Raw genomic sequence first — 26524 nt, forward strand, 5'->3', positions numbered from 1 at the left:
TTTTTTCGCGCAGAAGGAAGCAGATAACACCAGAGATGACGTCTCGACAGGTTCAAAAACTTCCACCTAGTCTTCTGTTGGATGACGACTCTGATGAAGAGACTGTTAGCGAGTTTGGACAAGCGTATAGCCCTTCTGACCTCCAAGTTAAGGTTCAGGATGTTAGTTCTGAGGAAGGAGAGATGGAACACCACCACTATGTTCCTGAACATTACTATGGGGAAGAGGACACAACTACCAGGCAAATGCCTTTGCAGAAGCCTTCACGTCAGTCGCAAGAAGGGATGGTGGCGATGCCATCCAGTTTGATTACTGATCTACAACTTATGTTGCAGGACTACCGGAAGCGTTTCCCTACTCCCCAAGAAGCTCAACGAGTGCGTCCTCCGACGCCTCCGCCTCAATCGTTACAGCCTGTGGCAGTACACTCTTTGCCTCCAAAAGAGCGTACCACTGCGCCTGAAGAGCACCCACAAGAAGTGGTGCAGGTGCATGATACGGATGATGATACTGCCTCGTCTGATGCGGACCAACAAGTGGATCCTGACCAAGACCAGCAAGTGGATTGGAATCCAAATGACCCTCGTTATCCAGACGTCGCTGATCCAGATAACGCTACCTCACCTCCAGCGGTCGTTGGAGGTTTTCACAACCTGATGGAACGGGCTTCCAAGAGGTTTGGTCTCCCAGTGACCACGGTTCAGTCCGAATGTTTCTTATATGATTTCAAGGAACCATTCAGGAAATCAGTACGTTCCATACCTATCATTGAACATGTTTGGTCTGAGGGCCTGAAGGCTATGCATAACCCGGCCACAGTCCTCCCGGTGCTACCAAGACTGGAGAAAAAGTACAAAGCACCAGATGGCAGTCCGGCGTGTCTGCTGGGTCAACCAAAACCGGACTCAGTCATTTCTCAGGCCGCCCAGAGCAAATCTAAAAATCCATCCACGCCGCTAACTACACCACCAGATAAGGAAGGCAGACGCCTTGACAATGTGGGTAAAAGATTCTCCACAATGGCCAGTCTTCTTGTTAGGGAGCTAATGCTTTAGCAATTCTTGGACGTTACGATCGCCAGATGTGGTGCGACCTTTCTCCGTTTGTGGAGGAATTACAGGATTCCTCTAAAGAAGAAGTGAAGAAGATATTGCTAGAGGGGGAGCGGGCCTCTTCGGAAGTCATTGACTGTGCTATGGATATAGCGACCACAGCATTTCGAGCGCTAGCCGGTTCGGCTGTTCTGAGACGCCAAGGATGGTTAAGGGCCACGTGGTTCAGACAGGAGGTGCAGAATAAGATTTTGGATCTGCCATACGACGGAGAAATGCTGTTTGGCAAACACGTTGACGCCCTACAGGGCATAAAAAAGGACACTGATACAGCCAAGTCCTTAGGAACATTGCAATATCGCAAAGTACCCTTCAGAGGAGCAAGAGGTAGAGGATTCTCCACCTATAGAGGAGGCAATCAGAATCGCTACTCTTCCGGCTCACAATCTAGCCAGACATATAAACCTCAATACACTCAGAGGGGTTCTTTCTCTCGCCAACAGCCAAGAGGACGACAAGGGCAGCAAAGGAGAGACAACACCAGGAAACAATAGTGGCCAGGTGGCTCTTTCCACTGTTCCTGTTCCCTCATTAACACCAGTGGGGGGCAGGATTGCCCATTGCCTCAACAACTGGATGGTCATTACATCAGACCAGTGGGTCCTACAGATCATCAAAGAAGGACACACGTTGGAGTTTAAAGACCTTCCTCCAACAAGAGCTCCAGACGCCTTTCCTCCCAAACATCTCAAACTCCTTCATCTCGAAGCCCACCAACTCTTCACCAAGTGGGCGGTACAGCCTGTACCCCTCTCTCAGAAGGGGAAAGGGTTCTATTCCAGGTTCTTCCTGGTTCGGAAGACAAAGGACAAGTGGCGTCCAATTTTAGATCTACGGCAGCTCAACACTTATCTCGTCAAGTTGTCCTTCAGGATGGTCACTCTTCAGGACATCCTCCGCCTTCTCAATCCAGGGGACTACATGGCGACCCTAGATTTGGAAGACGCTTACTTCCACGTTCCTATTCATCCAGCTCACAGGCAATATCTTCGATTTACAGTGGGCAAGAGCCACTTTCAATTCAAAGTACTGCCGTTTGGTCTCCGGTCCGCTCCGCGGATCTTTACAAAGGTTCTGGCTCCGGTAGCAGCCTTTCTCAGGAAACAGGCTATACAAGTCTTTCCATATCTGGACGATTGGCTGCTGAAGGCTCTGCCTTCCCAGGAAGCGTCCAGGGCAGTCACGTCCTGCAGAGAACTGTTCGAGCAACTAGGTCTTCGGCTCAACAAAGAAAAATCAGTTCTACGCCCCTCCAAGACAGCGAGGTTTCTAGGGGCCATCCTGGACACAGAGTGTTGCCTAGCCTTTCCTTCGGCGGAACGCCAAAGCAAGCTGATTTGTTCAGCCCGCCTTCTTCAAACTCGAAAGTCGCTGACAGTTCGCAAGTACAAATCGCTTCTCGGATCGATTTCATCCTGCATACCATTGGTTCCACACTGCAGGCTGAGAATGCGTCCACTGCAGGAACAGTTGGACAAACTATGGCGTCAGGTCACAGGCTCCTGTGACAACAGGATTGTCATTACCCCAGAAATGAGAAAGGCAAGCGGCTGGTGGTTGCTGAAAGACAATCTTTCCAGGGGTTTATCGTTCCAACTTCCACCATCTCCCATAGTTTTTACAACAGATGCTTCCATGGAGGGATGGGGAGCGGTCCTCCAGGAGTTGAAGTCAGTGGCCATTGGAGTCCAGTCCAAGTCAAGTTCCACATCAACCTCCTGGAACTTCTCGCTATCCGCCTGGCTCTACAAGCTTTCCTTCCGAGGATCCGCAACCGTGCAGTGCTGGTTCGTACAGACAACACCACAGCCATGCACTACATAAACAAGCAAGGCGGAACGAGATCCTCCACCCTCTCGAGGGAAGCCCAGACACTTTGGAATTGGGTAATCCAGAACAATATCACCCTTTCAGCGGAACATCTAGCGGGGACACTCAATGTCAGGGCGGACGCTTTGAGTCGCCAAAGGACTATCTCACACGAGTGGGAACTGGACCAGACCATTCTGGAGGAACTCTTTGCACGCTGGGGGACACCATCCATCGACCTGTTTGCAACTCCCCAGAATGCCAAATGCCAGTCCTTCGCAAGCAGGGTTCACCATCGGGAATCCTTGGGGAATGCGCTTTTGATTGCTTGGTCCGGCGCCTTTGTTTACGCCATTCCTCCCATTCCGCTGATCCCGAGATTGATCAGCAAGCTCAAGGTAGAACCGTGCAGGATGATTCTGATCGCACCAGCATGGCCCAGACAGTTTTGGTACTCAGAACTTCTCCTCCTCTCCCAGGATCAGCCAGTTCTCCTGCATCCTGTTCCAACACTGTTGACAATGGCTCACAGACATTTTCTACATCCGGACTTGAAGTCTCTGCGATTGACAGCGTGGCTCCTGAGTTCCGAGAGTTCCAAGGTTTAAATCTCTCAGGGGAATTTAGGGACATTTTGGCCCAGGCCCGAGCGCCTAGTACCAACAAGACCTATCGGGCTAAGTGGAAAAGATTCTGTGTTTGGTGTCGGAAGGAAGGTCTACATCCATATACTTCTGCACCGCACCAACTCTTACCTTACATCCTTTCTTTGGCAAAATCTGGATTGGCTCCGTCTTCTGTAAAGGTACTTCTAGCGGCCATTTCTAGATTCAGACGTTCATCATCAGGTCCTTCCCTGTGGTCGGCAAGGATTATCAAACAATTCCTGAAGGGTCTATTCAGGGTCTTTCCTCCAGTCCGGCCTCCACCACCAGCCTGGCATTTGAATTTAGTCGCGTCATATCTCATGAAAGCCCCTTTTGAGCCTATTCATAAGGCTGACCTTAAATTTCTCTTGTGGAAACTGCCTCTTCTCTTGGCCCTGACATCGGCTAGAAGAGTTAGTGAACTCCAGGCTTTCACAATTGAGGAACCTTTTCTACAGTTCAAGAATAATGTTCTCATCCTAAGGACAAATCCTAAATTTATCCCGAAGGTACCCTCAGAATTTCATCTAAATGAGCCAGTGGTCTTAAAATCTTTCTTTCCACAGCCTTCCACACCAGCGGAGAGAACTTTGCACTCTTTGGACATTCACAGATGCCTGAAATTCTACTTGGAGCGAACAAAACAGTTCAGAAAATCTTCACAGCTTTTTGTTTCATTCAGTGCTCCTCAAAAGGGGTGTCCAGTTTCGAAACCCTGTATTTCCAGCTGGATTTCCAGTGCTATACATTTTTGCCACCAGGCAGCTGGAAAACCACTTCAGCGAGCAGTTTGTGCTCACTCTACAAGATCAATGGCTTCATCGACGGCTCTGTTCGCAGGTGTCCCAATCAAGGACATATGTAGAGCGGCGACATGGAGCAGTGTCCACACCTTCACTCGCCACTACTGCTTGGATTCTTCTGTGAAAGAGGATGCGGCAGTGGGCCAGGCGGTTTTGAGGAACCTTTTCCAATAAGTCGGTGAGCTTTCCTTACTATCCCGCCTTCCTGTTTGCATATTTTGTATTACTTGTTATTATTGTGCTTTAGGATTCTAATGTGTATCTGGTTTTCTTATCAGAATTATGTATGACATTTTCAGGTACACAAATTACAAAATATGCTTTTTCTCTATTTACTGCTGGTTATTCTGATACAAAGCATGGGAATCTATGAAAGTTCCAATACTGGGGCAAGAAAACAAGTTACTTACCTGTAACTTTGGTTCCCCAGTATTGGTAACTTTCATAGATTCCCATGCGCCCACCCGCCTCCCCTGGGAAAGCTCAGTCTTATTGTCTTGTGAGATAGCTGTTCACAACGGCTACGAAAATCTGAGGCTCTGAGCTTCTCTCAGGAAGGTTCTATGGGGTGAGGCTGCTCTGATTGGCTACTGCAAAAGTTTGGTCTCTTTTACAAAAAGAGGTGGATAAGCTACAAAATGAGATGAGGCCTAGGCCTATTTTTTCACTTTGTGCTTACTACTAAGGTATTTTCTATTTACTGAGGCTCCCATTCCGACGACGGGGAATGATACAAAGCATGGGAATCTATGAAAGTTACCAATACTGGGGAACCAAAGTTACAGGTAAGTAACTTGTTTTCTTCCCATGATTTGTCCGTCTTCCTTGCTACCACACCCTCCTGACTTTCTAGGTTCCAGCGCTGGGATGCTCACGGGTTACTACGCGCTCTACAAAAACGTTAAATAAAATAAATAAATAAAAGAAAGAAAGAAATATTATATATATACATATATGTATGTGTGTGTGTGTGTCTGTGTGTCTTTTAGCGTTCATATGCATTATTGTGAGTTTGTTAAATGATTGTTTTTTGGGTCTCATGGTGGGTTGGTTCACCTTCCTGCCGCTTTCGGCCTTTTTGTTTTTGTAAGTAATGCTTGCTATTCTGATTCAAGCATGTGAATCTATAAAAGATACAATACTGTAGAAAAAAACAAGTTACTTACCTGTACACTGTGGTACTCCAGTATTGAAATCTTTTATAGATTCACATGCGACCCTCCCTCCTCTCTTCAGGTTCACCTTTCATACCTCTTTATTACCTTATCAGGATTCAAGCAAGCCGGGCCGAAGAAGGCTGAAATGCCAGAAACCGGTCCCCGGTAGCTTGTCTCCTTTCTGGTGAAGAATTGGCTTGGTAGTTTAGTCTGCCCTGTTCCCATGATGCACTGGGCCAGGGACAGACTGATTTGCATATAGCCAGGTTCTGAGCTGGGATGGGGCAGTGAGATAAATAACGGTGATGGATCAAGCCCTGATCTTTGGACTGGGTAAGAGTGGTCTGTTTAACTCAGACACTCTGTTCATCACCACCCCCTTTTGTAAATCGTTTTTGGCCACTATAGGTGTGGCAGGGTATACTCAGACATGAGTCCCTTTCTCACTGCTCCATCAGGATTCAAGCAAGCCGGGCCGAAGAAGGCTGAAATGCCAGAAACCGGTCCCCGGTAGCTTGTCTCCTTTCTGGTGAAGAATTGGCTTGGTAGTTTAGTCTGCCCTGTTCCCATGATGCACTGGGCCAGGGACAGACTGATTTGCATATAGCCAGGTTCTGAGCTGGGATGGGGCAGTGAGATAAATAACGGTGATGGATCAAGCCCTGATCTTTGGACTGGGTAAGAGTGGTCTGTTTAACTCAGACACTCTGTTCATCACCACCCCCTTTTGTAAATCGTTTTTGGCCACTATAGGTGTGGCAGGGTATACTCAGACATGAGTCCCTTTCTCACTGCTCCATCAGGATTCAAGCAAGCCGGGCCGAAGAAGGCTGAAATGCCAGAAACCGGTCCCCGGTAGCTTGTCTCCTTTCTGGTGAAGAATTGGCTTGGTAGTTTAGTCTGCCCTGTTCCCATGATGCACTGGGCCAGGGACAGACTGATTTGCATATAGCCAGGTTCTGAGCTGGGATGGGGCAGTGAGATAAATAACGGTGATGGATCAAGCCCTGATCTTTGGTCTGGGTAAGAGTGGTCTGTTTAACTCAGACACTCTGTTCATCACCACCCCCTTTTGTAAATCGTTTTTGGCCACTATAGGTGTGGCAGGGTATACTCAGACATGAGTCCCTTTCTCACTGCTCCATCAGGATTCAAGCAAGCCGGGCCGAAGAAGGCTGAAATGCCAGAAACCGGTCCCCGGTAGCTTGTCTCCTTTCTGGTGAAGAATTGGCTTGGTAGTTTAGTCTGCCCTGTTCCCATGATGCACTGGGCCAGGGACAGACTGATTTGCATATAGCCAGGTTCTGAGCTGGGATGGGGCAGTGAGATAAATAACGGTGATGGATCAAGCCCTGATCTTTGGACTGGGTAAGAGTGGTCTGTTTAACTCAGACACTCTGTTCATCACCACCCCCTTTTGTAAATCGTTCTTTATTACCTAGGGCATATGTGCTCGAAATCTGAAGGTATGGTGGCCCTGCACGGTAATGAGATTCTATGGTCTAAGCTCTGATTGGCTGGAGATTGGATGTTTTATAACAATGGTTATTGGTTACTAACGTTAATTAATTCTTATGGGCTTTTCAATGTTAAGCTCTTTAATACTGCTATTTTACTGTTACCGTGGGACTCCCACCATGACAACTGGGAAGATTCAAGCATGTGCAGCTACAAAAGATATCCATACTGGAGAGTCACAGTACACAGGTAAGTAACTTGTTTTTATTCTTGTTGCAAGCCAACTTTGCTGCTGCATTTTGGGTCACCTGCCATCGAGGGAATAAGTAGTCAGCCATACCAACATATAGCACATTCTCTTATCTCAGTCTGCTAGTTACTAAGGCATGGGCAATGGTTATTCTCCAATTGTCTGGGATTCATATAAAAAGTCTACTAATTAGTTTTAGCATGGCAAAGGATATGCCGCACAGTGCTTTAACTTGGTATTGCATAGTTAATGCATTGTCTACCAGAATTCCCAAGTTTTATACAATCCGTTTGGGTTCTGTTACTTTGCCTAACGACAGGGGCCCCCAGGATGTGTTCCAGACTAGGTGTCCTCCTCCAACGAGTAGTATCTCAGACTTCTCTGCATTCACCTTCAAACAATGATCTGTCATCCAATTTGCAGTTTCTGAGAGACAGTTGATCATATTATCCCAAGTGTCCTCATAGCTTTCTTGTATAAACATCAGCAGCTGTCTATCATCTGCATAAGAACAAATGTTAAAGCCCCATTTCTTCCCAATTTTAGCCAGTGGAGAAACATATGCATTAAACAGGGTTGTACTCACGAGGCTCCCTGTGGTACTCCACACTTGATTATTTTTTTGTTGGAGGAAAAGGTTGGAGGAAAAGGAGCCCAGTTGTACTTTTTGAATTCTGTTTAGAAAGGAGCTAAACTATTTAAGGGTTTGGGAAAGGAGTCATTTTTCATATAAAGTTTTAATCAGGAGACTGAGATACTGTTTTGAAAGCCGCCGACAAGTCCAAAAGGATCAGGGTGGCAGCTTTACCCTGATCTGTCAGTAATCTAATATTATCCAACATCACTAGTAATGTAGTGTCCGTACTATTCATAGCCCTAATGCCTGTCTTAGAAGGATCTAAGAGGTTATTATCCTTTAAAAAGTCAACAAGTTGCTTGTTAATCAATTTCTCTACAAACTTAGACATGTAAGGAAGTTGTGAAGATTGGTCGATAGTTAGAAAGGTTAGAGACATCCAATCCTGCTTTTTTGCCAATGGAAATTCAATAGCTTGTTTCCAAGCATCCGGAAAGACAACTGCCTCTATTGATTGGTTTAAAAAGTTTGCTATGTAGGCGCACAAAAGTGGTGTTAACTGGGAGTAGATTAAATGTGCGCACCGATCCAACCAAGGTCCCGACTTTACCTCTGACATTACCATCGCTAATTGCTCTTCTGGAAAAGGAGCAACGTTTCCAAAATGAGATGGTGCTTCACGGTGGGGTTCCAAAGATTCCCAATTAATATCCTCCAATGATGGTTGACTTTCAAAAGTAGAGTAAATTTGGAAAACTTTCTCGCAGTTGGCTTCTGAAGGAGTCCATGCTTGGTAAATGCCAGCGACTTGCAAAGTTTCTTCACTATTTTGAATAGCTCCTTAGATGAATTACTATTTTCCTCAATTCTTTTTACAAAAAGCAATTTCTTGGTATGCATAGGGTCTCTACGATTCTTTAGCTCCTCTTTGTATATTAGCCCTTCTCTGCTATAGTTTTTCTCCATCTGTGTTATTTCCTTAAATAATCTAAGTTCTATCGATCACCACCTTTTTGATGGTGATTTCCTACTTAGTCTGCTTTCTTTCGGGAGTGGAGTGGTGCACAATGATCCAAAGTGTTACTTAATTCTGTATTTGAAATTTCTACCTATTCGGGGAGTGTCCACATTGCAGTTTGTTCTCTTAAGATGTACAGAGATGTCTGGTCAGCTTTGTCCATGCATTTCTAATCTTACATGGGGAATTTTGTCAGGTGGCTTCATGATCTGCACCTGAAGGTCAGGGATGTAATAAATTCTCACTAGCAAACCTGTTCAGAAAGAGTTGTATCTAAACCGTCAACTAAGTGTTTATTTCATAGTTTTGTTTGTCTCTTTTTCAGGTTAAATAGCAGCGATACTGATGGGGAAGCCATGTACATTCAGATGGTGACGGCTCTTGTTCTACAACTAATTCAGTGTGTTGTGCACCTGCCATCCGATAAAGATACAGCCTCTGAAGAGGAGACAAACAAAAAGGCAAGTCTAGTTTCTAAAACATCTTTTTGGTATTCATCATTTATGGACTTAGTAATCTTTTTCTTCTTTTTTTGTTTAGGTTGACCATGACGTCCTAATTACCAACTCCTATGAAACAGCCATGAGAACAGCACAGAACTTCCTTTCAATATTTTTAAAAAAGTATGTGTGTGTATCAAAGAAACATATGTATTTATGTTAGTCTTTTATAGTGACAACCTAATAGTAATGCGTTTTTCTATAATCTCATTTCTATTGTTAGTCACTTACATTTATGTGCAGTTTGTTGTTGGACAGCAAAAAAAGGATGGAACCGTCCCTAGCAGATTGTTTAATCTGTTATGCAGCATATTGATGTATTTTTATATAATGAGCACTTTTCTTTATTTAGTGTATTGTTCAGAATATTACAAGTTGTTTACTTCAATGTTTAACTTTGGGTTTTGAGAATGACTTGTCATTTTGTAATTTAAACTTCTAAAGCCATGTAGACCGTATCTTTAATTCCATTTTCTATCAAAGGATTCAGCACTAAAGTTAGGTGAGCTATTTTCGCAACTACATGGTACCCGGAGAAACGTATGTTCATAGCAAGTGTGGCTTTAGATACACATGCTCTGCATATTCCTGCCAGCAAGTGTTGGGCTCAAAGGATTTCAACTCCTTTTTTTTTTTTTTTTTTTAAGTCTTTCGAGTCACAAGGTCTTGGTCCTCCTCTGGTCTGGATGCGCATGTCACCAACATAGTTGTTATATTGTGTTTGAGGCATGTGGGCTGCTGAATTCATATCTGTGCATAGATCGCCGCCTAGTGTTGGGTCCGGATGATTGCACTTTGTTGTCCTGGAAGAGACTTCGAAGTATCACGAGATAGGTGACTCCTCCCCTGGACTACAGTGCGCATGGGCATCCTCTCCATCCTCAGATTGTTTTTTTCCGCCATTGGGTTCGGATGTTATTCCTACACTCCAACTTCGGAATCGAAACAAAACTTTTATAGAGGCCAAAAGGCCTTCGAATTCGACGGTATTGTTCTTGTTCGGTACCTCTCGACTCGATAAAGCTTTCGATCTCCAATCGGTCGTCGACGCGGGCCGTTGAACCTTTTCGACGCCACATGGGCCTGCTGTCAGTGGAAAGGAGCCCGTTTAAAAGATGCCCACAATGCCACTCCAAGTTCCCGCATACTGACAAGCATCAAGTATGCAACAAGTGCCTTTCTCCAGACCATAAGGAAGAAACCTGCCCAGCCTGCGCCCAGTTTCGGTCGAAAAAAACAATATGGAATCGATGGGCCGCTAGGCAAGAAATGCAGCGACAGGCACCGGAACCGGACAACATCTTCGATGATAACCAAGAACTTCAAGAAGCTCCAGATTCAGACCTAGAGATCGTCACCGTCGAGGACTACTCAGACTCCGATGACGAGATCTCACCAGGGCAAATCGTGAGTATACTGCCCCCGACACCAATTACCCTGTTACCAAAGGCTCCGGTCGAGGCATCGCCAAAAGGCCTTAGCCAAGATCCAAAAAACCATTCGCCAGCCCCACCATCCGGCTCTGCTCCGAAACCGAAACCTTCTGAGACCCCTGGGTCCGCAATCCCAAAGAAGGTTCCAGAGCCTAAAAAGGTCGTTGATTCAAAGGCCTTCGACCCCAAGAAAAACGTACAGCCCAAAGGCGTCGACCCAAAGAACACAGTCGAGCCGAAGAAGGCCGTGCAGCCTAAAGTCGTCGACCCCAAGAAAACCGTCGACCCCAAAAAAGGCCGTCGAGCCGAAGGGCGCCGACACAAAAAAGGACGTTGACCCGAAAAGGCCAGCTGTGCCAAAAGTCGCCGAACCAAAGAAGGTCGCCGACGGGAAGGGTGCCTATAATCCGGCCGGAGAAGGCTATTGACCCGAAGACCAGTGCTCCAAAAACACTGGTCGATCTGAAAAAGACCATCGACTCCGGAAAGGACAGTCAACCAAAAAAACCTGTAGAGCACAATTAACTTGTCGAACCGAAAGACCCGGTAGACCCAAAAACACTCGCCGACCCGAAAAAAGGGCCCGAGCCGAAGAAAAGCACTAAGGCACCAAAAGTCGTCGAAGCAGAAGGTGTTGTCGACCCAAAAAAGTCACAACCAAGAACAGTGGAGGAAGAACTCTTCCATCCCGATCCAGCAGACGACCAGGCAAAAATATATATCAATCCAGAGACTGGTAAAGTAACAATCCTGCACAGAAAGAAGAGGCCACTGGACACTGACTCTCATTCACCTACTCCACTAAAAAAGGAGGACTTTGGGACTTCTCCTTCTAGACCCTTCATTCCATTCTATCCCATTATGCCTAATTCTCCTTTTCCTCCTTACTCTCCTTCTCCCTTTGGGGATAATGAGGGGAACACAGGGGAGGATCCTCAGCTTGATTATGATTATCCACAGGATCCTGAGCCACAAAATGAACCATGGGAGGAGCCAACTGACCCTTATAACACCCATCCCATCCCATCCCTGATGTCACCTCTTATCCGACCAAGCCTTCACCCACTGATTAATAGACAGGGCAGCACAGTACCACAATGTAAATATGCATAATGACCCTGTAGAGGAAAACGTCTTATTTGACACCTTCCCTACTTCAGAAAAGTGTCAGAACACATCCTATGCTATAGGGAGTTTTAAAACACGCACCCGACATATTTAAGGATAGAGCCAGGGCACGCGTAATCAATCCCAGGATTGAGAAAAAGTATAGAGGAGCCCCTACAGACCCTACCTACATCAGAGGGCAATTACCATTAGACTCACTAGTAGTGACTAATGCACGGAGAAGGGCTAACTCACAAACAACGGGGGGAAGCCCCTCCCCGATAAGGAAAGATACTAGAGGCCTCAGGTAAAAGGGTAGCAGCACAGACATCCAATTCATGGAGGATTGCCAATACACAAGCTCTGCTAGCTCGTTACGACAGGGCACACTATGACCAGCTTGAAAGCTTAATGCAACACCTACCTGAGCCTTTTAAAGCCCAAGCTGATGACCTTATACAGGAGGGAAAGTTCATCACAAACGCCTCCATCAAATGTGCGCTTGATGCAGCAGACACCGCAGCCAGGTTTATAAACACTAGTGTTTTACTAAGGCGACATGCTTGGCTGCGTATTTTAGGCTTTAAGAATGAGGTGCAGTCCACCATCCTTAATCAGCCAGTCAACCAAGACTTCCTTTTTGGCCCTGCTGTCGGCACCATTTTAGATAAAATGAAAAAGGACACAGAAACCGCAAAGTCAATGGGAGCATTGCCGTTTCAGCAACACAGAAGGTCCTTTCGACGCTCCTCATACAGGGCAGCTACACGAGGCAATACTTCCCAAATGTCGTCATCATCATACAAAGGCAACACACAAAGTTCCTTTTCCAAAAACTCCAACATAGGAGGTTATCGGGGAAACCATAATAAGGGAAGAGGACGTGGAGGCAATAACACCAGAGCCTCCACTGCCACAAAACAGTGACTTCATCACGTTACCTCCGGGCCACTTAACACCGGTCGGAGGCAGACTCCAACAATTCCTACTTGTCTGGAACGCAATTACCACGGACAGGTGGGTGAGACAAATTATCTAGTATGGTTATTGCCTGGAACTCACTTCTACCCCCTAAACATACCACCCAGACACCGTCCTATGTCCAAAGAACACATCACCCTGCGACAACAAGAGGTGAAATGCATGCTGGAAAAGGGGGCCATAGAGCCAGTCCCTTTCCAACATCAAAAGACAGGAGTATATTCCCTATACTTCCTTATTCCCAAGAAGGACGGTTCCCTCAGACCAATATTGGACCTCAGACCCCTAAATCAATACAAATACTAGTAAACAGAAGACGGTGAGGGTTACTCAGTCAGCACAGACAATAACCAAATTCATATATAAAGTAATTCTAATAGTTAATAGTCCAATGTCAGCTCAAAACCTCATTTGGATCCACCGAAAAAATCCAATCGTGTCCATAATAAAATTCCAATGAATTGAGGGAGCGACAAATTCCCCAAGAAATATCAGAAAGGTTCACAGATGTGAATTCCAAAATGTTCATTATTGGTATTTTTTCAACAGAGATGATGGCGATCAATTAGTAGTACATCTTCGTTGTTCAATAGTCAATACACATGTCAAACAGCCGACGCGTTTCGTCCAAACATGGACATCATCAGGGCTCTTTCTTGTATGCAATTTGAAAAGGCGAGCTTTAGTTTCATCAATCGTAAAGTCATTAATATTGATAGCAACGCAACCTGATACGAGATCATCTGAGATTAATACTAAATTAGTATTGTTGCCACAACCTCCCCTCCGGGAAAATATTCCTCCAATATTACATGTAAAATGTTCTTGGCATGTAGGGCTGCTGACATTCATATCGCCCGCGCTCCTGTCGCAGCTGCAGCATTATCTTTTGCATGGCCATCTCTCACTTTACTATCTCCATCTCTGCCACAATGGCGAAAAATAATCTGAGGATGGAGAGGATGCCCATGCGCACTGTAGTCCAGGGGAGGAGTCACCTATCTTGTAATACTTCGAAGACTCTTCCAGGACAACAAAGTGCAATCATCCGGACCCAACACTAGGCGGCGATCTATGCACAGATATGAATGTCAGCAGCCCTACATGCCAAGAACAGATGCATACTGGTAAGTAGCATATTCCTTTTCTCCACCATTGGGTTTGGATGCGTGTTGCTCCCGGTCTTGACAAGTTTATCAGTTTCCATCATGGCCTCCAAGTCTGCTGCATTCCATCTTGTTGGAGGAGACTATTCAACCCACTTCTTCCTGCACCTAATAGTCGTTAAGAGACAGGCCTCAATGCCTTTCGGACCACTGCATGCTCCAAGACTCCCTCTGTAGAATAAAGATGCATTTGAGGTAATGGAACAGATGCTCTTCAGAAGATGCCCACAGTGCCATCCCAAATACACCTGAGTCGATCGCCATGTAATCTTTACCTATTGCCAGAGCATGACAATAGCTAGTGGCACTCATGCTTGGTGTTCCGCATCAAGAAAACTCTGCGTGAGGGATGAGACAGATGGTGAGTCCCAGCAGAATGTCTAATTCCTCCTCTGACACTCCAGACCTCTTTTGCGAGGCTGGCATGCTTGGCATCAAAGGAAAGGAATTTGGTCAGTCATCTTACCTAGCACGCCAACCCACTCCTGAGATCATCAACTCTGATGTCTTGAAGCCAGAAGAGGTAGACCATCTGGTAGAAAAGGTGGCCCGAGGACCCTCCAGCTACCTCAGTCTGCTCCGGTCCTCACCTTGCATGAGTACTGTGGTTACTAAAGTCTCTTTCAGAACCCATACCTTGCAGCATGTTGGAGCAATTCAGATCTGATAGAGACTACTAGCTGCAGATTCCTTCACGTAGAATTATCCTCAGGCGTGAGACTGGAAAACTCTTTGCCACAGCATCCCTGCGTGTCGGGGGAGGTGCGGCATCATACGACTCCTCCCAGGCGTCCGCATACGTGACGTGACGTCAGCGAGGTTACATAAGCCCCACCCCGGCACGCTACGTCAGTTTTTTCCTTTTCCAGGTGCAATTCGGGTCCGGTCTCTGTTCGGGCCTTTTTGAGCCCCTTGTTTCACCCTCATTGTACTATTTTTGGTGGAACAATGTGCGAATGCCTTCAAGCTTCGTCTTGCACGTCGTGTGAGTATCTTATGTCTGCGACGGACCCTCACCTCATTTGTATGTGGTGTTTAGGGGAAGATCACGGCACCACTGATTGTGAGGCAATGAAACAGTTGAAGCCGCAGCAGGAGCACTGGATAAAACTACTCTTGGCGCGTCACTCAAGGTCGGCTTCATCCCCACGTTCAGCCTCGGCGGACGATTTCAAATACGGCCGTCGTCCTCGTCCTCGTACTTCTCCGATGTTACGAGAGCGTCACTTCCCTGTGGGTAAGTGTCGCAGTGTGTCCCCGGGGGCTGGTGTTTGGCCTACCGGGGTCGTGGGCTCTCCGCGGGTGATGCGACCCGCGTGTCGTCTTCCTATCCACTGTTTCCCGATGCTGGGATGTCGAGAGTCCAAATGGAGGCATATGCTGCGGCTTTGCAGGCCTCCTCCTCCTTCCCCTCCTGGGGCGTCAGCGGATCCCTTGCATTGCACGGGGCTGTCTGCGGCATCGCTGGCGGCTCTGGCCCCGGCCCAGACTGGTTCGGCTCCAGACTAGGAGGATGTGGTGCTGTTGGGGTGCGTCCCTCTTTTGGACCACAGTGCCTCTGCCTCGCCACAAACTCCCACTGGAGTCTCTGTGGGGTTGTGGGTGGTCTCCGGGGCTTGGGGATGAGACCCAAGCCCCGGCGACCACCCACAAGGTGGTCTTGTCTAAGGCCGAGGTGACGCCGCAACGGCACCGGCAGCTGTTGGACCCGGAGGCGCCACAAGGGTCAGTGGACCCTCCTCACCCCACTCTGGGTCGAGGCAGGATGGGGACCCATCGTCCTCCTCCGGACCTCTCTCGTCCCTCCACGCAGGCGGCTGCCTCGTCGGAGGTTGAGTTGTCCCTGGCGACCCCACATGGGTCGACAGACCACCTCCGTCACATGCTGGGCCGAGGCTGGCAGAGGGCTTCGTGTCACTCCCCTGGTCCCTCTCGTTCCTCCTCGCAGGCGGCTACCTCGGCGGAGGTCAAGTCAGCGCTGTTCCGACGCCTCAACTTGCCACTAGACATCCGGCCCTGCTCCGGTTCCCGGTGCGGTGTGGCTTACAGGAGCCCTATCCGGCGTCTCCATCGGCCCTAGATGTCGTTGACGTCCTGCCTCAGGCGGCGGACTTTACGGCTCCAAACAGACATCGAGGCGCGGATTCATCTTCGGATGCTCCCTCTTCTCCGGAGGTTGGGTGCATACTGGCGTCATCCTCTCCGGAGACAGGTCGCCGCTCCCCGCCATTCCCGAGGCCAGGGTGCTCGCCGGAGGAGCGACCGGTTCCCCACTCTTCAGTCCCGTCTGACTTCCATGTCCGACCTTTGCCCGCCCCGCTTGCCTTCCGCTACGGCCGCCTTAGTTTACAGCCATCAACCACAGAGGAGCTGCTTTCTCCACCGCGGGGCCCTACGAAGGCGGGTGTGGCCTTCGTTCACGCGGTGTCCACGGCTGTGGGCGTTCTGCGCATAGGTGACCTGGTTGCTCATTTTCCGGCAGACCATCTCTTGGAGGTTCTCCACCAGGGCTCTGGTGGGAGGGAGCTGTGGCTTCCCTTTGAGGGTTTGCCTCTTTCTTCCCTGACGGGGGCCTGGAGGCGCCCCGCCTCAGGGGATCCGGTGCCTCATCACCTTCTGCACCGGCGCCGCGTGACCCGGCGTGTCTTTCCCTACACTCCTCTGCCTCAAGTCCACTTTTGCGGCCTGCTTTTCCCTCCCTGCCGCCCCTATGGACTCCGCCGTCCAGGGATACTCGCTGGCTGGACTCTTGGGGGCGCAACATGGTCGCCTCGACCTGCTCTGCCCTTCGGCCCTTAGCACCTTGTGTGTTGGCTAGGCCCACCTTTTGTTTGTGGGACTCTAAGTCCTTGGGATCTGCAGCTACACAGGAGACTGTTCAGGTGGACTTGCGGCATCATGCTTTGGATGGCCGGGAACTAGCGGCGTTTATTCTCCGCTCTGCTCCGGACATCTCGAAGGTGCAGGGCCGGGCCATGACTTCCTCAGTCTCCCTCCGTCGCCAAGCTTCGCTTCGGGCCAGCGTGTTCCTGATAATGTTCGGGAGCGGCTGATTGATCTTCCATTCAATGGCACCCTGTTGTTCCATGTCCCAGCAGACTCCGCCATCCAAAGGTTTGTGGCAGGGCTCCGTCCTCCTCCTCCTCCTCCTCAGTGATTGCTGAGTTGAGTTGGTTCTGGACCACCTTTTGGGCCAGTTGCCCTTGCTGTGGAGTGTATTTTTTGGCCACTCGAGTCCTCCTTGCTGGGACTGTGGCGTTGTTGGCTGCTGGACGACCCCTTTGTTGTGTGTTTTTGCTGGAATGGTCTGTACGGACTTGGCCCTCAGATTAGGCCTTCTGTTTTCTCTTCGGCTGCTAGTCAAGCCTGCCGCTGTTTTTTTTCCATGTGGTTCTTTCGCTCTTTCCTTTGCTGTGGAAGTTTCTTCCAAAGAGGGTACCCATGTCTTGGGACTTCACTTACCCTGCGTGGGGTAGTGGTAGCTGTTATATAGCTTGCTCTCTGCTAGGGGGTTCAGGGTGCCTTCGGGCGGGTGCTCTCTGTGGCATTTATGTATGTTGCCATTACTTCTTTAGGCCTTGTGCACAGACCCTTTGTAGTGGTGTGTCCGGGCCTTCCCTCACCTTCCCGCTCCTGTCCTGCGGGCTGGGATGATTCTGTTTTTCTCCCTGGTCAGGAGGCACCTGCCCGGTATTCGTGCACCCGGACTGTTCTTGCTTCTGGTGGTCTATTACTGTCGGCTCCGCTCTGTCTGGTCTGTTCCCTTCTGTCTAGGAGGGGCTCTCCTTCTTTTCCCTCGTTTCCTTGCTTCCTCTAGGCTGTCTTCTTCCTCTTCCTTGTCCTGGCATTGGATGGAAGCTCTGTTGCCCTGTAATGGAGTGTGGTGCTTCGGCCTCTCTGGCCTTGCCCTTAGCTCTCCAGTTGTGAGTGTATGGGCTTCTTTAGTCTTCTTTTTTCTTCCTACATCCCTCTTGGGGTCGGTGGTGTTCTGCGTGTAGGGGTTCCTCTTGCCTGACAGGGACGGGGCTTTTTACCTTGTTTGTGGCTCTGGTCCCCTGTGGGACCCTCTGTGATATCCTGTCTGTGGGTATCGCTAGGGTATCTATTCTACTTGAAGGAATCTGCGGTTAGTAGTCTCCATCAGATGTACAAGTTACTTACCTTCGGTAACGATGTATCTGATAGAGACGATGCTAGCCGCAGATTCTTTCACGACCCAACCTCCCTTCCCGTTTTGCGAGGACCTTTGGCTTGGTCTTCTGCACTTGCCTCCCTATGGGTGGTTAATGCCTTCTGTGAGTGCATTCTTTCGCTCTTTTGACAGGAGGATACGTCTTGTTGTTCCTTTCCTCCTCTTGGCGCATTGCAGGATTGTGAGAAGGTGGCCTGATATGCAGTGCTCACTATTCTAGTGAACACTATGTATCAGTCCAGCAACCCTTATTGATGATTGGTTGTAAGTCAACCTTATAGACCAGCTATCCTAGTAGCGTGGATACGAGCAGTCTAAGGCTAAAGACTCGAGAGGGCGTGTTAAGCCAGCTGTTTACCACACATATACCCCTTGAATACCAAGTGAAAGGACGCCACACAAGTGTTATGAAAATAAACAGTTATTTATTTAAAGATCACAACAGCCCTGTACTCTTTATGAGGACAGGGTACTAAGCACAAACCAAAACTCTTACAAAAATACTTAAGTTAGCACAGTATATACAAATGCCCGAGGGGCACGGAAAACCATATACTCTGAAAGTGGAATGCGAAATTCCTAGCAGGTAAGTACAGTACTAATAGCTTTTGGAATCGCTAGGACTTGACTAGGGAATCGTTAGATTACTTCTAGGAGGCCTAGGGGACTCGGGTGCAGTGTGTGCACTCTCACGCGAGATGCGGGACAAAAGTCTATGGTAGCTAGGAATTAGAAAGTTAGTGTTCTCGGGCGAACCCGACCTGGTAGGGAGAAAACGAAAGTAGATTCTGACCCTTGGATAGTGAGGCTATGCTGGGGCACCGAAATGCCGAAGTTACCTAGCCCAGGGGCTGCAGCTGCATAGGTCTGAAAAGACGTCGGGAATCCTCGTAGACGGACCAGGAGCCGGAAGAAAAGATGCTGGCCGGTGACCAGTGAAGAAAGTTCAGTTGGATCCAAGCCTGGATCTCGAAGATAGATGACACCTGAAAGCAGAGGGGACCAAGTTCGAGACTACTAGCCAGTAGTCAGTGGGCACCAGGAGGGCACCGGATGGTAGCCACCTCGACTAGGTGAGTGGGTGACGCTTGACTCGAAGATCTCACGGACCAGGAGGCGTTGTCGGCGACCAGGATGGAGGATCGAGCTGTCCCACGAAGATGGAAGCTGTCGGCGTCGCTGGACCCAGGATTGGGCAACAAAGCCTTGGCAAATTCAAGCCCACGCGGTGGACCTAAAATGGCGTCTGGAGTGGACCAGGAGGGTCCGGGGTGCCTCTCTTGAACAAGGAAGCAAGGGCCAGCCTGGAGCAACCAGACCAGCAGTCGTGAAGTCGTTGGGCGTCGTTCAGAAGGCCACAAGCCAGCCGGCTAGTAGCCAAACAACGCGGTGCACAGCAAACAGCAGAAGGGCCCCACGCCGATCGTGGAGATGCAGGGGGGCTGATCTTGGGTGCTGGAGCTGCGCAGGGTCGGGGCTTCTCGGACCCCAAAGCACTCACCAGTGGAGGACACGGTGGGCTTGCAGTAAAGATGTCGTGCAGTCTTGGCGATCGTCGGTCCCTTGAGGTCTCGTCGCACTCACGGTTCTCAGCTGGGCTGTAGAGGTGAGTAGAGGTCAGAGGTGCCAGGGAAGCCGGGTCTCGTCGAGCTGGGTCGTCGGATTCGTGATGAAGGACTTGCAGCAGACCGCAGTGTTCTTTAGGATGGTGCCTGCGGATGCAGGGTGACTACTCCTTAGCCACAAGGGAGAATCTTGAAGAAGAAATCGTGAAGTCCTTTCGAAGAAAGTGGTATCTTGATTCCAAAGATGATCTAATTTTAACAGGGGGCCCGCTCCCATCTTTATACTAAAAAAGGGGGCTGACCCGGTGACTAGGTCCTGCCTATGGGTGGGACTAGGTGGGGGGTGGTTACACCCCTCAGCCATGCCGGACTTCCCCAGGCCAGGGGCTGGTGTGCCCCTGGAACTGGTTCAGACCGGCCTATGCGTAGTGAGCACCGGGGTGCCACTCAGCAGTCACCTTCCTGTAAAGCCCTGCCTACCCAGGATACACAAAACCATGTCTGGGACGGTGCTAGCACCGCCCCTGACAGGAAACCCTTTGTCCAGGCTCCCCTCGCTGGAAGGACTCCCAGCTGCAGGGGGTCAGACTCGTGTCTGTGGTGGCAGCATCCATTTTGTGGAGCTGAGGCTTCAGTTAACTTTAACCGGGGTTCACAGTTACATACATGTCGTGTCCCTCTAGAAGGGTGGAATGCTAACCCCGTCGCCAGAATTGGCGAGGGGTTAGTATTCCAATTCGTATGACACCTTACTCGACATGTTTTGATAAAGCAATACCAAAGATAGCATTTAACCGCGAGGATTATAATGCACTTAAGAGTATATGGTATGCGATATCATGGAACAGCTATTAGGACTTGATTCCGCAAGCTGTAGACAGGCTCAGCTCATGCCAGAGCACCATCTCACACGATTCCAAGCACTCTGCCTTCAGGATTGTCAAGGCCTGCCATAGGAGTGACTGATAGGAATCTGTGTGTCCATTTTAGGGTTAGGTATAGGTATACTACACCTACAGCAAAGGGTGATTACACGACTTTGCCCCAGCTGTCATGCAGCCAGTTGTGTCAAATTTAGGAGGCCAGCCAGGGGTGGCATAATACATGCTGCAGCCCCTGGTAGCCCTGGGTACACCTATGCCCTGAGTTACAGGGTCTGATAAGGTGGCCCAGTACCAATTGGTAGATGCACCTAGGGTACATGAAGTAATTTAGAAAGAGAACAGCCAGGCTGTGGGTCTGATTGGCAGGCCCACAGCCAGAGAAAGTCGTAAACCAGTGAAACAAAAGCAAAAAATCTGGGTGATCATAGGATTGCAGACCCTACTCTCCTACATGACCCCCCCCCAAACTTTGGGACAATAAGCTAACCTTGACCAGGTGAGTCTTCTTGTTCTAAGTGGAAATATCTGGAGAGCCCATCGGCATTGCCATGATCAGTACCAGGTCTATGTTCCACTGTAAAGTCCATCCCCTGTAGGGAAATGGACCACCTAAGCAGTTTGGGGTTTTCACCCTTCATCTGATTTAGCCACAAGAGGGGCTTATGGTCGGTCTGAATCTTGAAGTGAGTGCCAAACAAGTATGGCCTCAGCTTCTTCAGGGCCCAAACCACAGCAAAGGCCTCCCTCTCAATAGCTGACCAATTCTTCTCTCTGGGGGTCAGCCTTCTGCTTATAAAAGCAATGGGCTGATCCTGACCATCAAAATTCAGTTGAGAAAGAACAGCTCCCACACCCAACTCAGAAGCATCTGTTTGGACAATGAATGGTTTGGAGTAGTCTGGACTCTTAAGGATAGGTGCTGTGCACATGGCCTGCTTTAGGTCATCGAATGCTTTTTGACAGCCTGCTGTCCACTGAACCTTTTTTGGCATTTTCTTACTTGTCAGTTCATTTAATGGTGTCACAATGGAACCATAGTTCCTGACAAATTTTCTGTAGTATCCAGTCAGGCCCAAGAAAGCTCGAACCTGAGTCTGGGTGGTTGGAGGAGCCCAGTCCCTGATTGACTGTATTTTGCTCTCCAGTGGCTGAACCTGGCCTCCACCTACAAGGTGGCCCAGGTATACAACCTGTGTCTGCCCTATCTGGCACTTGGTGGCCTTGATAGTGAGGCCTGCTGCTTGCAGAGCCTCTAACACTTTCCTCAGGTGGACCAGGTGATCCTCCCAGGTGGAGCTAAAGACAGCAATATCATCTAGATATGCTGCACAGAAGTCATCCAGCCCAGTAAGGACTTGATTCACCAACCTTTGGAAGGTGGCAGGTGCATTTTTCAGACCAAAGGGCATTACCACAAATTGATAATGCCCACCAGGGGTTGAAAATGCTGTTTTGGGCTTGGCATCCTCAGCTAACCTGATTTGCCAATACCCAGCTGTTAAGTCAAATGTACTTAAGTAGTTGGCAGAAGCCAATCTATCTATAAGTTCATCTGCCCTTGGTATTGGATGGGCATCAGTCTTAGTGACTGCATTGAGACCCCTGTAGTCTACGCAAAACCTCATCTCTCTCTTACCATCTTGGGTGTGAGGCTTTGGCACTAGAACTACTGGACTAGCCCAAGGGCTATCTGAGGGTTCAATGACTCCCAATTCCAACATTTTCTGCACTTCAGTTTTTATGCAGTCTCTAACATGATCAGGCTGCCTGTAGATTTTACTCTTGACTGGCAGGCTGTCACCAGTGTCAACCTCATGGGTGCACCAATTGGTCTGACTGGGTGTCAGAGAGAACATACGTCTGAAAGACTGAAGAACCTGTTTACAGTCTTTCTGCTGATGTTCAGAGAGGCTGCCACAAAAGACAACACCATCTACTGACCCATCATCAGGATTCTGAGTGAGCAGGTCTGGGAGAGGGTCACTCTCTTCCTCCTGTCCCTCATCTATGGCCATGAGCAAGCTCATGTCCTTCCTGTCGACATATGCTTTGAGCCTGTTGACATGGAGTACCCTATGGGGACTCCTGGGAGTTCCAAGGTCCACCAGGTAGGTGACCTCTCCCTTTTGCTCAAGGATTGTGTGGGGCCCAGACCATTTGTCTTTGAGTGCTGCTGGGGCCACTGGCTCCAGCACCCACACCTTCTGTCCAGGCTGATAAACAGTCAGGACAGCCTTTTGGTCATGCCAAGCTTTTTGAAGTTCTTGACTGGCCTTAAGGTTTTCTGATGCCTTCTCCATATACTCAGCCATCCTGGAGCGGAGACCAAGTACATAGTCCATTATGTTGGTTGCAGGCTTTTTGAGAGGTCTCTCCCATCCTTCCTTCACCAAACACAAGGGGCCTCTCACAGGATGCCCATACAAAAGTTCAAAAGGGCTGTAGCCAACCCCCTTTTGTGGGACCTCTCTGTAGGCAAACAGAAGGCAGGGCATCAGGACATCCCATCTACGCCTGAGTGTTTCAGGTAGTCCATGAATCATCCCTTTTAGGGTCCTGTTGAACCTTTCAACAAGCCCATTGCATTGTGGGTGATAGGGTGTAGTGAATTTGTAATTGACACCACACTCCTTCCACATAGCAGTTAAATAGCTTGACATGAAGTTTGCACCTCTGTCAGAGACAACCTCCTTAGGGAAGCCCACTCTGGAGAACACTCCAACTAGGGCCCTTGCCACCACAGGGGCTGTGGTGGTCCTAAGTGGAATAGCTTCAGGATACCTGGTGGCATGATCCACTACCACCAGTATAAACTTGTGCCCTGATGCTGTCTGGGGTTCCATTGGACCAACAATGTCAATCCCCACTCTTTCAAAGGGCACCCCCACCACAGGCATTGGTATAAGGGGGGCCTTTGTTGTGCCACCTGACTTACCACTGGCTTGGCAAGTGACACAGGAGCGACAAAACTCCTTGGTATCCTCATTCATGTGAGGCCAGTGAAAGTGTGAGACAAGCCTGTCCCAAGTCTTTGTCTGGCCTAAGTGTCCTGCTAAGGGAATCTCATGGGCCAAGGTAAGTAGGAAACCTCTCTGAGACAAGGGTACAACCAGCCTCCTGGTCATGCCAGGCTTGGGGTCTCTTGACTCAGTGTACAGGAGTCCATCTTCCCAGTATACCTTGTGGGTACCTGTGGCGTTCCCAGCAGCCTCAGCAGCAGCCTGCTGTCTGAGGGGTTCAAGAGAAGGGCAGCCTAACTGGTCCTTCCCCAGGTCTTCCCTTGAGGGTCCCCCTGAACCCAAGAATTCAACTTGATCAAGTTCAAACTCTCTAGGCTCAGTTTCCCTCAATTCCTGCAGGTCAGCCTCCTCTGAGACTTGATCCACAACCTGGGGCAAGGGGGAAGGCACAGCCTTAACCCTACTGCTCTTTTTCTTGGAAGGTGTCTGGTCCATTGTTCCAGGATCCAGCACCTGTTCAGTGGGGCATCTTCTGGCCTGTGACCTAGTCACAGCAAACACATGTGCTGGCAAACCTAACATTTCCAGATGAGTCCTCTGCTCCACTTCTGACCATTGTGATGACTCCAAATCATTGCCCAACAAACAATCCACTGGGAGGTCTGAACTAACTACAACCTTCTTTTGGCCAGTTACCCCTCCCCAGGAGAAAGCTACAATTGCCATACTATGATTGGTAGTGACATTGCTTGCATTGGTCACCAGGAATTCTGTACCTGGCATGATCTGTCCAGGGTCCACAAAGCTAGGTGTCACCATTGTGACACTGGCACAAGTGTCCCTATAGGCCTGAGCCATTTTTCCATTAATAAAAGGTGTCTGTCTGTATTTGCCCAAAGTATTGGGACTTATGTCAGGGGACATATCCATATCCCCTGTACTGACAAGGACAGCCTGAGTGAGGGTGCCAACTAAGTTGTCACTCCCCTCAGAACCCAGGGTTAACCCTACTAAACCCTTGGGAGGTGCACTACCACTGCTGGCTGTACTAGGGGGCACAGGTGCCTTAGGGGCTGCAGTGGCAGGAGTCTGCCCTCCTCCTTTCTTGGTGCACTCACTAAACCAGTGAGTTTTACTTTTGCAGTATTGGCACCACCTTTTAGATTGGCCTTCTTTCTTCTTTTGGGGAGCCTGACCCCCACCCTCTTTGGGTTGTTGGGGACCTGTCGAAGACTTCTGGTCATTTTGTTCCCCTTTCGAATCCTTACCCTTCTGGTCTGCTTTCTTCTGACCACCTTGATTCTGGCCCTGGTTCTGTTTAACTCTTGTTCTAACCCATCTGTCTGCCTTCTTTCCCAATTCTTGGGGAGAGGTCAGATCTGAGTCAACAAGATGCTGATGCAACAACTGGTTCTGACAATTGTTTAAAATTTGCTCTCTCATCATCAAATTGTACAATCCTTTATAATCAGTAACCTTACTGCCCAGCAACCAGCCCTCAAAAGCCTTAGTGGCACAATCTACAAAGTCAGCCCAATCTTGAGACTGAGTTTTCTGGGTATCCCTGAACAGCACCCTGTACTGCTCAGTGGTTAGGCCAAACCCATCAACCAGTGCATTTTTCAAGACTTGGTAATCATTAGCATCCTCCACCCTTGTGGTGAGGAGCTTGTCTCTTCCTTTACCCTCAAAGGAGAGCCACAAGATAGCTGCCCACTGACTTGGGGGAACACCTTGCACAGTGCAGGCCCTCTCCAAAGCAGTAATCCATTTGTGGATGTCATCCCCTTGTTTAAAGGGGGGCACTATCTTACCAAGGTGTTTTGTATCAAAACTCCTTTCCCTATTGCTAGGTACAATGCTGCCACCAGTGGGGACTGTCCCACTCAATTGTTGCTCTCTAGCAAAGGCAAGCCTCTCTTTGGCCAGGGCAAGTTCTTCCCTTTCAATCCTCAGATTGGCTGCCTTTTCCTTAGCTTCATACATTCTCCTCTGGGGAGATGTCATTCCCCTTTGAGAGGAACGTTGAGAGCCATTGGTATGAAGGGATCTGATAGAGCCTCTTGATAGAGATCTATCTCGTCCATTCCCAATGTTAAGCTGACCTGAGAGTGGCCCCAAGGGTCCCCTAGTGCCCATCTCATGTCTGCTTAAGTTGGACCTGGTTAGTCTGCTGACTTCTACCTGTTCCTTTTCTGCCTCATCCCCTGATACCAAATCATCATCCTCATCATCAGCATCATCTGCTTCCTGAAGAGGATGGTCCTGGGCATCAAAGGGACCCTGTAAGGAGGGCATGTTGCCATCTGAATTAGAAGGGTCTGGGTTACCAGCCCTCCTTGCATCATGAGTCTCTAAGAGACCAATCAGAAAGGCAGTTGTGGGGTTAGACCCCTGCTTAATCTTCCTAGAGGTACACACTTGTCGTAACTCATGGAAGCTAAGCGCAGTATATCTTGAAGAGATGACCTGTGGAGGGTCAACTGACACAAGGGGAACCTCAGTGTTTCCTCCTTTGTCCGACATACTGTTTCTAGTGTGGTGTAAGTGATGCACCTACCTACACTATGTGTTTACCTACTGATCCCTTGCTAAGAGTTGCAGCCAAGGTGTGCTAAGCCTTGAGGAGCTACAACAGCTGGTTCAGTAGAACTCAGAGTATTCTAAGCTTTAGTTATGTGTACCTAACAGTACTTATGTGATCTTTCAACAAGATATTCTTAGGATATGTGTGGTAAAACAACAGCAAGCTCAAATCCCAACCGCTGCTCACCAATGTGAGAAGGTGGCCTGATATGCAGTGCTCACTATTCTAGTGAACACTATGTATCAGTCCAGCAACCCTTATTGATGATTGGTTGTAAGTCAACCTTATAGACCAGCTATCCTAGTAGCGTGGATACGA

General features: G+C 48.8%; 1 protein-coding gene across 2 annotated transcripts in view; it reads left to right on the top strand.

The window, feature by feature from the left end:
* The window catches only part of NIPBL (NIPBL cohesin loading factor), a 1086041-nt gene that overhangs the window by 358836 nt on the left and 700681 nt on the right, over nucleotides 1–26524 (top strand). For both annotated transcript variants that reach the window (XM_086960544.1, XM_086960543.1), the window contains exons 12-13: nucleotides 9157–9292; nucleotides 9372–9454. In XM_086960544.1, coding sequence (XP_086816670.1) covers nucleotides 9157–9292; nucleotides 9372–9454 — 219 coding nt within the window. The remainder of the gene's footprint in view (nucleotides 1–9156; nucleotides 9293–9371; nucleotides 9455–26524) is intronic.

The sequence above is a fragment of the Lissotriton vulgaris genome, chromosome 3_1 (assembly GCF_964263255.1).
Source record: "Lissotriton vulgaris chromosome 3_1, aLisVul1.2, whole genome shotgun sequence".
Lineage (NCBI taxonomy): Eukaryota > Metazoa > Chordata > Amphibia > Caudata > Salamandridae > Lissotriton > Lissotriton vulgaris.